At 50.7% G+C, this 13,030-nt stretch overlaps 1 protein-coding gene across 8 annotated transcripts in view; it reads right to left on the reverse strand.

Moving 5' to 3' along the window:
• Positions 1–9,132: 9,132 nt before the first annotated feature.
• Positions 9,133–13,030, reverse strand: part of FAM169B (family with sequence similarity 169 member B) — an 88,129-nt gene continuing 84,231 nt past the window's right edge. For 4 of the 8 annotated variants that reach the window (XM_032252813.1, XM_032252812.1, XM_032252819.1 and 1 more), the window contains 2 exons: positions 12,862–12,959; positions 9,133–11,673 (listed from right to left, as the gene is read on the reverse strand). In XM_032252813.1, coding sequence (XP_032108704.1) covers positions 11,350–11,673; positions 12,862–12,959 — 422 coding nt within the window. In that variant the 3' untranslated portion in view covers positions 9,133–11,349. Of the gene's footprint in view, positions 11,674–12,861; positions 12,965–13,030 lie in introns of all 8 variants that reach the window. The other 4 variants (XM_032252818.1, XM_032252816.1, XM_032252814.1 and 1 more) reach the window with 3 other exon arrangements.

A 13,030-nucleotide genomic window follows, 5' to 3' on the forward strand; every position in this document is an offset into this window, starting at 1 on the left:
TCACACCTCTAATCCCAGCACTTAGGGAGTCCAAGGTGGGAAGATCACTTGAACCCAAAAGTTCAAGGCCATCTAGAAAGAAGGAAGGAAGGAAGGAAGGAAAAAGTCCAGTGATATATTTTAAAGCAAAAAGTCCCGCGGTATATACGGCAACAATAGCATTGTTAGTAGTACACTACTGAGGCAGTGTGTGGAAATATAGCAAGATATGACCAATTAAAAGCAAGGGTCCCTGTTCCCACTCAGGGCCTCCCAGTTGCCTGGGACACCCAGCTCTGCCACTGCATGCCCTCCATAGCTGTCACCTGAACCTCAGGCTGGATGCCAACCCAGGTGTGTGCCAAGCCCATGCTCCTCAGGGTTTCTTCATGCAGGATGCCATAGCAACAGGAATGCCACCAGATGTGGCAGAGTCCACGTTCTTCTGAGGATTCTATCTACTCAGACTTTCAGCTGACATTCACATGGTGGTGATTGCATCAGTTCTGAGGGGGCTGTGAGCCCTAACTCTGACCTCAGGGAGCTTACAATCCAGCATAAATATCCACAAGTGGACCCCACCTTCCCCTCCTCAGAAGTCCCTTCCTCTATTCATCACACTGGCTGCACCTGCATCTGGTCCTTGGGAGCCAAGGGCTGTGTGACAATTTTCTGCCATGCCCACAAGTCTGTCCCAGTCCTCAGCACAGCACCTGGCCCATGGAAGCCACCAGTGTAGATGGGAAGGATGGCTGCATGAACCAGTGTTGCGTTTCGTTGTTGCTTGTTTATTTGATTGTTTGTTGAGACAGGGACTTGCTCTGTTGCCCAGGCTTGGGTACTGTGGCAGGATCACAGCTCACTGCAGCCTCAAACTCGTGGCCTCAAGCAATCCTCTCACCTTAGCCTCCCAAGTAGCTGGGGCTACAGGCATGTGCCACCATGGTCAGCTAATGTTTTCATTTTTTGTAGAGGTGGTATCCCACTATGTTGCCCAGGCTAGTATTGAACTCCTGGGCTCAAGCAATCCTCCCACCTCAGTCTCCTAAAGTGCATGATGCAGTTTTAAAGCAGTAATTCGAACTTCCATACAATGAGAGAATGCCATCCTTAAGTGGGAGTCCCCTGAAGCACAGGGCACCCTGTTACTGGGAGGGTCTTGGGCACCTCTGTTAGCAGTCGCATGTTGGTTTAACTAGGGTGAGGGCCCCTTGGGCATCTTCCATCCCTCACACCCCAATTCAAGCACCAGATCTGTCTCCCCCAGCTCCTCACCCTCTCAGTTCAACCTCCCTGGGGGCAGGTGGGGGTGCCCAGTGCCAACATGCTCTGTTGGCTGTTCTGCCTCCTGGTTCCCTCCCTTCCCTCTCCCCACCCCCAGTTCCATTCTTCTCATCATTGCAAGCCAGGACCACCGTGAACTTGGCATCCCTGGGATGCTGCAAATTTACCTTCATTTTTCCAGAGAATCCAGCCGTGGAGATCCTGTGCCCATTTTATAAATGAAACACACTGGCCCCAGAGTATTTTGGCAGCGGCTGCTGCTGCTGAAAAAAAGAAGCCAAATAACACAACAAAAAACTACAGATGGAAATGGGACCAAATTAATGACACATAACAGAATTGAGTCCAGATCATAGCTAGATGGGCAGATGCCTCTAGGTCCAGGGCCCCAGTGTTTTCTGTAGGATGCCCAAGAGCCAGAGAGCCTAAGAGGGAGAAAGGGGGTGGCCTCCACTCCACACCCCAGCATTCATGCCAGGGTGATGAATCCCAAGACATAAATGAGTCTCAAGCCCCCCTCCCCCATGACTTTCAACCTGTGGTGAAGGGAAGTATGGTGCATCATAGTGGGTTAGCTAAATTCTTTGTTTATTTATTTCAAGTCTATAGGATTAATGAAGTAATCAGGGAAATCTGAAGTTTGCACTCCTGGACTCACAATGAAAGCTAAACATTTTTTTCACAATCTCAGCACTTTGGGAGGCCGAGGTGGGTGGATCACATGAGGTGGGGAGTTCAAGGCCAGCTTGGCCAACATGGTGAAATCCCGTGTCTACTAAAAATACAAAAATTAGCTGGGCCTGGCACCTGTAGTCCCAGCTACTCGGGAGGCTGAGGCAGGAGAATCAGTTGAACCCGGGAGGCAGAGATCAGTGAGCTGAGATCGCGCCACTGTACTCTAGCCTGGGTGAGAGAGTGAGACTCAGTCCAAAAGGGAAGAAGAAGAAAGAAGAAAGGGGGGAGGGGGAGGAGGAGGAGGAGGAAGGGGGGGGGGGGGGGGGGGGGGGGGGGAGGGGAAGAGGGGGAGGTGGAGGAGGGGGAAGAGGAAGGGAGAGGGGGAGGGGGGAACAAGGAAGGAAGGAAGGAGGAAAGAAGAAAGACACGCGAGCCCCTTTTCAAAATAAATCTCATCTGTGTTCTCTGTCTTGTCACATCACTGAAATGTGGGATGGGGAGGAGAACATGGGTCCATATTGGCACGGATGAGCTCTGCGGGCATCGAGGCGGACGAGCAGGCAGGAGTGTGCAGCCTGTGCGGCTCTCTCTTTCACCTGTTAAGTGCAGAGTTTCTAGCTGCACCTAAAGAAGCTCCCCCAGGGCGAGCGCCCTTGGATTTTGTGGGAGGGCGGCCCCGTGTCCACCGCCTGGGGACAGCGTCGTGGGGCTGCGGACCTCGGAGCGCGCCTGGCGGGCTTTGTTTTGGGCAAGGCTGCCATCGTGTGGCCACCGCGGGTATTTCCCTCGGAAAGCGGCCGGGCAGGGAGCTGGCGCAGGAGCGGCTGCGTTGTGCAGGGATCCACACTCTCCCACCAGCCCGAATGGGGCTCCAGCTCTGCAATCCCGGCCTGAGTCTTCCCCAGGGCACCTCCTGGGCGGTGCCGCGAGCCTTGACTGCAGCAGGGGTGGTTTCTCTTCTAAAGAAAGAAGAACTTACCTGTCGGGGCAGTCCGGGGTCCAAAATGTGAGGCGTCCCAGAGCTCAGGCCGGGCCTCAATCTTAGCCCCGCATTTCAGGCTGAATAACTGTTATGGAAGCTGTCCTGGCATCGTGGGATGCTTAGTGACATGCCCGGCCTCTACCCACTAGATGCCAGTACCACCCCTCACCCAGCTGTGACAACCAAAAATATCTCATGGCCAAATGTCCGGGGTTAGGAGCCAAAGGAACCCACCCAAGAACCCGGGGCGGAGGGGTGCATTCATTTCCCAGGGCCCTGCCTGAGAGGCTGGATGTGAGGGCAACGTGGACACCATGACACTCGGGGACGACAGGATGAGCTCGGGGCTCTGTCCCTCACTTTGAGGGTGAGACCCGTGTTTGGCTCTGCATTGAGTGTGAGGATATGGCGTGCCAGGGAGGAAAGGAGAAAGGAAATGCCCAGTTATTGGCTTCAAAGTCTGAAACGCCAGGCTCACTTGGGCAGTGGTGGGAGGGGAATCGTAGAAGCTCTCAAATAGATTTGGGGGTCCCAGAGTAGAAGAGAGGTGCGTTCCAATTCCAGCTTGGAGTGCTCAGAGAATGAGCAGCCCCAACCCCAGGGCTCGGGAAAGGACTGCATGAGGGTGCAGAGTCAGCCCCAGAGCAAAGCCAGGAGTCCCCAGAGAGGACAAATGATGCGTTCCCATGTGGCCAGGGACAGAGGGGGTGCAGGTTGCCAGCGAGAACCTGCTGGCCACAATGCCACTTCCGGGTCAGGACAGGAGGTTGGGAGAGAAGCGTCAGCAGGCGCCAGGGGGACCTCACAGCAGGAGTCTGGGGAGCCTCAGACCCGAGACCATGACAGGACCACCACGCGTGCTAGCTGGCGCCAGGGTGGGCCAAGAGCAGATGTCCTCTCCTCACCAAGCCTCCTGCCCTTGGAGCTGACCCCAGGGAGAAAGGTGCCAAAGAAAATCCCGCTTGGAGTGAGGTGAGTTGGAAGGTATCTGAATCCATTCGACTACTTTTTCTGCCATCCCTCAGAATGGGTGCTCCAGATACAGTCAAAGCTGAGTTCTAGGAAAGTCAAATCCTAATTTTGCACACCTGAGTGTGAACTGTGTAAAGTTAAAATTCAGTATGACAATAACAGATGCATGTCATAATGGAGCCTTTTACACATGGAAGAGTGCTGTCCTAGGCAACATCCATAGTGCCCTCACAGGGGCGTGCTGGCGCTGGTGTTTCACGCCCATGGATAGCCAGGACCTCTGGGGCTCAGAGCTGTGCAGTGACGGCTCAACAAGACCTGTCCAAATCGGCTGGGCCACGTCTTCAAAACACTGTGTCCCCTCCCAAGCCGGCTTCATCAGAGAGTCAGTGGAATGGAGCCCTCACCCAGTGCCGACTTTCACATCCGTCACTGAGGGTCCCCACTTGCCCAGGACCCTCTGAAGCACAGGACTGGGAAGTCAGCAGGCTCGGCACACACAGAATCCACGCTTTGCAGGGGAGGGAACGAAGGCCCCCAGTCAGCTTGGCCTTCCCCCAGCACAGGCACCAATGCCAAAGCTGCCAGGACTCCAGAAATCACCTCTGCAGCCCAGGCTCTCTCAGGTCCACAGCAAAAGTGGGTGGGAAAAAAGTCAACACGTATATTGTGAAATCTGATTTCTTCTGCTCAATTGTCTACAGCATTCAGGAAGGAAGCAGGGAAGGGCCTTTTTAGGAAATGACCAAAGATCTCTGATGAGGAGAGATCAAGGGAGGAAAGCAGAGCTCCTGAGTTCAGTGTCTGACATCAAAACCCAGGGTCACCAACACGTGATGAAAGGCACATGCCAGCAGCCAGCGGCGGGACCTTCCAGTATGTTCCTTGTAGCCAGCCTTCCTTCCTTCCTTCCTTCCTTCCTTCCTTCCTTCCTTCCTTCCCTCCCTCCCTCTCTCCCTCCTTTTGAAATGGAGCCATCAGTCACCTACAGCCCCGGAAGGCTCTGGGCAGAGAGGGGCTAACAGGGACTCCAGGCACCTTCCCAGGAGGCCTCCTCTGGCAACTCCTTTCTCCTCCCAGAGTCATCTCAGGGAAGAAGTACAAGCTTCCGGGAAGTATGAGGAAATGGTTCTTAATGTTTTCAAACCAATATGACTGAGATTTTATGGAACTTTATTTTCTAATACAGAAACTGTAACTTTTTTTCATTGTCAAAATATAGCACTGTGGTATTAGATGTCTTTTTCTAACTTACATCTACCTCCCCCGACCCTGCATCCCAAAACGTCCTCCAACTCCACTTGTGTGGCAGGGGTTTGGGGTAGGAGCAGCCACTAGAAAGGCAAAGGAGCCGGTGGGGAGCCACGCTGATGCCACAGCTCAACCAGAAAGGCACACGCCTGCGGCCAGCAGTGGAACACTCCAGTGTGTTCCTCGTAGACTGCCTGCCTGCCTCCCTCCCTCCTTCCCTCCCTCCCTCCTTCCCTCCCTCTCCTTCCTTCCCTCCCTTCCTCCTTGTTTCCCTCCTTCCCTCCTTTCTTTCCTTCCTTCCACTCTTTCTCCCCTTCCTTCCTCCCTACCTTTTCTCTTTCTTTCTTTCCTTTTCTTTCTTTTCCTCTTTTTCCTTCTCTCACCCTCTCTCTTTCTCTCTCTTCCTTGAGATTGAGTCTGTCACCCAGGCTAGAGTGCACTGGCACGATCTCAACTCACAGCAACCTCTACCTTCTGGGTTCAAGTGACTCTCACACCTCAGCCTCCCAAGTAGCAGAGATTACAGACACATGCCACCACACCCAACTAATCTTTGTAATTATTTTTAGTAGAGATGAGGTTTTGCCATACTGACCAGGCTGGTCTCGAACTCCTGACCTCAAGTAATTTGCCTGCCTCAGCTTCCCAAACTGCTGGGGTTACAGGTGGGAGTTACCACACCCATCCCCTTGTAGTATTTCTTTATGTAGCTTATGTGAATTTAATTTAGACTGATTTTCATGAAGCTACTTTACAAAGGCAATACATATAGTTGGTTGTAATATCTACATTAGATAGGAGACATTTTACCTTCTTCCGTTCATATAGTGATACGGTGTGGCTGTGTCTCCACTCAAATCCCATCTGGAATTCCAGCTCCCATAATTCCCACCTGTTGTGAGAGGGACGCAGTGGAAGATAACTGAGTCATGGAGGTAGTTTCCCCACACTGTTCTCGTGGTAGTAAATAAGTCTCATGAGAGCTGATGGTTTTATAATGGGTTTCTCCTTTCACTTGACTCATTCTCTCTTGTCTGCCACCACATAAGATGTGCCTTTTGCCTCCCACCATGACTGTGAGGCCTTCCCACCCATGTGGAACTGTGAGTCTATTAAACCTCTTTTTCTTTATAAATTATCCAGCCTCAGGCATGTCTTTATCAGCAACGTGAAAACAGACTAATACACATGGAGACCCAGCAAACATTTCCTAAATCAAAGCACCCCTAATGCATGGTGAGGGCCATAAGGGAATGGTCATAAACAGAGCCTACCTAGTCCTGTGACTGGCATTACCTGGGAAGATTAGACCACAATCTGCCCCAAGGACATGCCCTCCCAATCCCATAGAACTGGAACAGAACCTGGGTGCTCAAGGACCCAGAGCCATTTGCTGGGAGCCCATCCTGTACAGCATCCATCAGCCGCCCACTAAGAATGGGTGCCTTGAGTCTCGGGCAGTGAAGATTACCCAGGTTCACAGGTGCTACAGCCCGCCTGTCTGCACATTGTCAAGAATGCCTGTTAGAAGGGTTTGCTGCCTAGAAAATCTGAAGATGGCTTTTGTTTGGGTGGGAAGGAAAGTTCAAAAAGATGAGGCAACTCCATTAAATGGAGTTAGCAGGCACTAAAGCACCCTCCCGGAAGCACCTCGGTGGCTGTGGTCACGTTAGGATTTTCCTGCCAGGAAAGAAATTATTCTTCCCAACTGTGTCTTATCTGATGCTGAAAATAACACAGGACCTTCCTAGAGCCAGAAATCACAGCTGCATGGATAACGGGCCTGCGGACCTCCCGTGACTGCACTGCTGTGGTTTGAGCTTGGTGGGGTACCCAGCTCCAAGTCCTCTTGCTTTGCCATGGTGATGTTTTGCGCCCTGTGTGAAATGGAGGCGCCGGGGGGAAGAGGAAATGGCCAAGGAATTTCATGGCTTCTCAAGATGGAAACTCAGATACCTAACTTTAAAACTTTGAGCTGCTGAGCATGCTTTCCCTAGAAAGAGGACTAAATCAAAGCAAAGATCTTTGATTGCTTCTTGCAGAAAATGGGGATTTAAAAAATTATCTCGGGCCGGGCGCGGTGGCTCAAGCCTGTAATCCCAGCACTTTGGGAGGCCGAGGCGGATGGATCACGAGGTCAAGAGATCAAGACCATCCTGGTCAACATGGTGAAACCCCGTCTCTATTAAAAAAAAAAATACAAAAAATTAGCTGGGCATGGTGGTGCATGCCTGTAATCCCAGCTACTCAGGAAGCTGAGGCAGGAGAATTGCCTGAACCCAGGAGGCGGAGGTTGCGGTGAGCCGAGATCGCGCCATTGCACTCCAGGCTGGGTAACATGAGTGAAACTCCGTCTCAAAAAAAAAAAAAAAAATTATCTCATAATCCATTGGCCCCCTGAGGTTTCTGAAAGTAGCCAACCAGTTGAATTTATTCCTTCCTTATCCTGAATGGCTTGTTCTCAAAGACTTCCTGGAACAAAATATCCGATGCAGGGAGAGTCTCAAAACCCTGCTTCCTGAAATATAACCTGTGTGAAGGCTCCGTGCATAGCAGTGAGTGTCCGTCACCACTGCCAGACCCTGGTCAGGAATGCAAGCTTCCAAGTGACTGCAGATGCCCTGCCTGAGCCCACTGGTGAGTGTGGGGCAGGGCAACGCTCAGGACAGTGTGACTCCTACAGGGCATGCATGTCTGGCCATTGCCTTTGAAGAATGGGATCCAGGGACAGCCTTGTTCTAAGTAATTACTTCTTTGTGGATTTCCCACTTTCATTTTGGAGTCAAATAATTTTTTCCCCAATAACTCCTTTTAGATGGGAATGAAAGAGCATGCATTTAAACACACACACACACACACACACACACACACACACAATTTACTACTGCAACTTTGTTGCTTTGTTCCAGCAACAAGAGAAAATAATTGGATGTTGTCAAAATTAAAACTGGGCCAGCATGGTGGCTCACACTTGTAATCCCAGCATTTTGGGAGGCTGAGGAGAAAGGATCATTTGCAGGAGTTCAAGACCAGCCTGGTTCACATGACAAAACCTCCATCTCTACAAAAATACAAAAATTAGCCGGGCATGGTGGTGCATCCCTATAGTCCCAGCCACTAGGGAGGCTGAAGTGGGGGAATGGCTTGAGCCCAAGAGGCAGAAGTTGCAGTGAGCCAAGATCATGGTAGCTCATGTCTGTAATCCCAGCACTTTGGGAGGCCGAGGCGGTAGATCACGAGGTCAGGAGTTCAAGACCAGCCTGGCCAACATGGTAAAACCCCTCTCTAATAAAAATACAAAAATTAGCTGGGCATAGCGGTGCGTGTCTATAATCCCAGCTACTTGGGAGGCTGAGGCTGGAGAATTGCTTGAACTCAGGAGGTGGAGGTTGCAGTGAGCTGAGATCACACGACTGCACTCCAGCCTGGGTGACAGAGCAATATTCCATCTCAAAAAAAAAAAAAAATTATATGTAGATTAGTAGCTGCTGAGGGCAGGAGGAGGAGGTGAGTGGGGAGAGAGAGACTAATGGGCACAGTGTTTATTTTGGGGGTACTAATGGTGGTGATGATTGCACAGCTGTGTAAATATACTAAAAATCCTTGAATTATTACTTTTTTTTTTGAGACAAGGTCTCACTCTATCACCCAGGCTGGAGTGCAGTGGCGTGATCTCCACTCAATGCAGCCTCCATATCCTGGGCTCAAGCAATCCTCCCACCTCAGCCTCCTGAGTAGCTGGGACTACAGACACATGCCACCATGGCTGGCTAATTTTTTTACTTTTGTAGAGACAGGGATTCACCATGTTGGCCAGGCTGGTCTCGAACTCCTGAGCTCAAGTGATCCACATGCCTCATCCTCCCAAAGTGCTGGGATTATAGGCGTAAGCCACCACACCGGGCCTGAATTATTACTTTAAATGAATGAACTTTAAGGTTTGTAAATAATATCTCAATAGAGCTGTTAAAAAATAAAAGGCAGGAACATGGAAAAACAAAACATAAAATTGACTTAATAAAAACAACACAACACAACACAACACAAACACATGCATTATGGGGAGTCCTGCACACACTGCTGGAAGGGACCCCTGCACATAGCCTCAGGGCTGACATGGACTGGGCAGGAGACTGCTCTCAGCTCCAGGCATTTCCTTCTAACTCATATGGTCGGTTCATATGCCCTTAAATAAAGCCATAAGCACATCAGCTGTTCCTCCCTGAGAGGTTTCTTTTATTGAACAGCAACTTCATCAACCCCCTGAGACATCTATAAACATTTATTTTCATGTAAACACAAAATACTAACCGTTCATCTCAAATAGCACAATGCTCACAGCACACACGTCCCACGTGAAAGAGATTACGTCTGACACCACACACAGGGCATCCTGTAGGCTGCAGACTTAACTCCACTTTTATAGTCTGTGCGGCCTGCACAGAGAGCCCATGTGTAAGGGGCAGGGCGGGGGCCAGGCTTCATGATGTCTTCAGATGAAGCTCTAAACTCTATTTCTGGTCAATTGGACCCTCTGTCTTTGTAATGGGTGCAAGAGAGATGAAAACTCCAGTAGAACACTCCAGAAGAGACTCCTCCAAAAATAAGAGACTTTCCTGAGGCCAGTAACCACACCTCACTTATATCTCCTGTGCCCCTCACACAGCATGTCCCTGAGAAAGCATGCTGAATGTCTGATGTACAACAAAATGGTTGGATGGATGGATGGACGGACAGATGGACAGACAGCTGGGTGCATGGATGAATAAAAGGTCGTGTGTGTCCTTTGACTGCTCAGGGGAACAGCTGATGTATTCCCAGAACTTGGGACTGCTGGTGGTCTCATCAGGCTCCAGGAGGGCCTTTATTACATCCCTAAAAAGGTAAAACCCTGTTCCTCTGTCAATATGTCCAAAATCCAGCAGCAAAAGAAGAGAGGAAAGGTGTGGCTCTCACTCTCAAGGTGACCTGTCACCCTTCATTCCCCACAGTTTCTGAGGGCCAGCTCTGAGGTAGCACTGGAAATGTGAGAGGTAATCAGGCAGCCCAGGGCTGACCCTGCGGCTGATCTCCAACAGCAAGGAGCAGAGGTAGCAGGGCCCCTGGTAGCAGGCCCCTGGCTTCTACAAAGTCAGTCATGAGCACAGGTGGGTTTGGGGATGTCCTCGGCAATGGGATCAGATCTGCCTTTGCCCAAAAGCAGGGGCAAGAACTTGGGTCATCTGCCTCAAAATGTCCTGACCAGCTTTCTCTGGGAAAAAATCCTACTGAAATCAGCGAGGCTGGGCCAGTTGCAGAGAAAGCACCGCCCTAGCTCTAGGGGAGCAGGCTCTGGGTTCCCTAAAGGAAACTGGACTTGCGCCCCACCCTTGTGGAGGGCTGGCGGCCCTGGGACAGCTCTGCCTAGCCTGTGGGCGCTGGGGCCTGAGAGCAGGTCCTTGTCTCTGCATTCCCAGAGTGACGGGCGCAAGCCACCAAACAGGGCTCCATCAGCATTTGAGAAGAGGGAAGCCAATGTCACATCTGAGCCAGGTTGTCATTTTTAGTTACTTTTACTACCACAAGCCTTTCTGCTTAAGGCTACCAATCTGCTAGAAGCACCATCTGCCCAAATTCCTGCCAATGCTTCCCAGCTAAGCTGATGGCTGAAGGCTGTGCAGAGCCCTCTCTGAGCACCTCCTGTATACCAGCCCAGAAGGAAGCTCCAGGCCTGCCGTAGACACCATCCAGCCCCTGCCCCTGCCCTCAAGGCACTTCTGATGTGGCTGAAGCCTCCCTGGAAAGGACATGTGTCTCCCTGGAAACCTCTTTGGTGTCTGTGATCTCACAGCAATGGCAGGGCTGGCATACACAAAACCGCAATAGGTTTCCGCAGCCTAGATGAAATGGGTGTGGCCCCTTCCGGAGCGTCTTTAAACTTCTAAAAGGAAAGAGGTACTTTCAGTAAAACATCCCTGTGGTTCCAGTGAAGTCCCACCAATTTATCCTGAGAAACAGAAACCATATTAGGTTTAACAAGTCAGCTGCTGAAATTTGTAGGAACTGTCAGCCATTAACTTGGGGAACTATCTCCCTGCTGTTGCATAGTGTCGTACACTGAGCGCAGCACGTTCGCAGGCGTTCTAGAGCCTGAGCCTACCTCAGAGGTAACTGGAGTCCACGGGGTCATCTGCCCATCAAAGATCCCCAGGAAAGGTGCGTTCCAGTCACACAAGTCTCAGATCTGAATCCTGGGAGCCCAGGCAGGCCTCTGGACCTGGCCCAGATGGGCATCCTGGGCATCCGGAGGCATCAGGGACTGGGCCTTGCAAGCTTGCCCTGTGGCTGCCCCACCAGCCCCATGTCCTCCTCCTCCGCTCCACGGTCTGGATCATTCTTTGTGTGTTCCAACTCTTCTCCACGCGTCCTCTCCTAAAGTCAGAAAAGAATCCACAGACATTAAATACGGTAATGGGGTCATCCCGCACAGTCTGGGGCTGGACGTTCAGGATGTGCAGGTGTCCAAGCCTGGCTTCTGCCTGCACTTCCTGCTGAGAATCAGAACAGGCCAGGTTCATACACCCTAGCCAACCACGGGGAAATCATGTTTTGTGCATAAGAGCACAGATTTACTGAAAGGAACTGAAGCCCAGCCCAGCCCGGGGAGACCAGAGAAAGAGCAGGGAAGAAAGCACTGCTTTCAAAGCTGGCACCCCGCGCTCAATGTGCAGCCTTCCCCAGGCCCACACTCATGGGCGTTACAGTACCCTGGACACCTCTGCTCCCACTAACAGAGATTTAAAAGGAAAGTCAAGGATCCACGGAAAAGACCAAGTACAATGCTCTCTGTTCGGTGCCTGTTGGGTCTTAGGTTAGCCCGTCTTTACAAGGTAAACCAAAGAAAATGAAAGCTCTCATCTGCCAGACGGCTAGAGCTCATGTCAGACGGGAAGCAGGTTTCTAAAACAATCCAGCACTTACTGAGATATTTTATTATTTCATTGCTGAATCTTCTGTTTCAGGGCAATGTGTTTTCCAAAATAAGCAGTATTTGTCCATGACGTACAAGTATACGTTTTGGAGTTTAAAGTAATTTTGGACTCTTTAGGAATTTGAGAGCAAAGACCCTTTAGCACCAGAGAGTGAATATTTTCACAATATCCTGTATGGGCAAGAGTCTGGTTTGGCCACAGGAAAACCTAAAATCTTATAAAATACTGATTGACAACAAGCAATGAAGAAATATTCAGTAAGCATCCTCCCTTAAGATTCTATTCTACAGTAACTCCGGATTATACAAAAAGCTGATACCTAATTCCAACTCCATCGCAGCAATCTGAGCTTTCGCAGTGGAGGAGGAAAGAAAGACAAATTTGTCTTGCTTTTTGTTCTGCTTGACAGACACTGGTCCATGGCAGAATTTGAAATTCAGATTTTTCAATATTTCCTTAACGATGCAAGGTTACGGCCAATTCCCATGTGTTCTCTGTTCCATTTTGGTTTCGTTAGAGCTTGTCTAGTTTAGAGGAGAGAACCATAAAAAGTTTAATTACAAAGGCTCTCCTCGCAACACCCGCTCCCAAAACAGCCCGGAGATTCTGAGCACAGATCAAGGCCCACTGCCACGAGAAGTCATCTAGAAAGCTGCCTTGCAGGTTCAGACCACAGCTTCCCTAAACAAGGACAGCAGGGTTACTAAGAAAGCAAGAAGTTCGTGGGGTGATACAGTATCACCATACCTTGCTGCTGTCTCCAGGGGCAGACTGTCTGGGTCTGTCATTCCAAGAAGTCCTCGCATGACGGCTGACGTCCTCCTCCTCGGAATTTCCTGGGTGTGCTGCCCTCCCCAAGAAAAAGAAAGAGGATGAGCAAATGGGGGTGGCTCCCAAGGGGCTGGGCAGTCAAAAC

This window comes from Sapajus apella, unplaced genomic scaffold (genome assembly GCF_009761245.1).
Source record: "Sapajus apella isolate SASKATOON/1434 unplaced genomic scaffold, GSC_monkey_1.0 scaffold80, whole genome shotgun sequence".
Taxonomy (NCBI): Eukaryota; Metazoa; Chordata; class Mammalia; order Primates; family Cebidae; genus Sapajus; species Sapajus apella.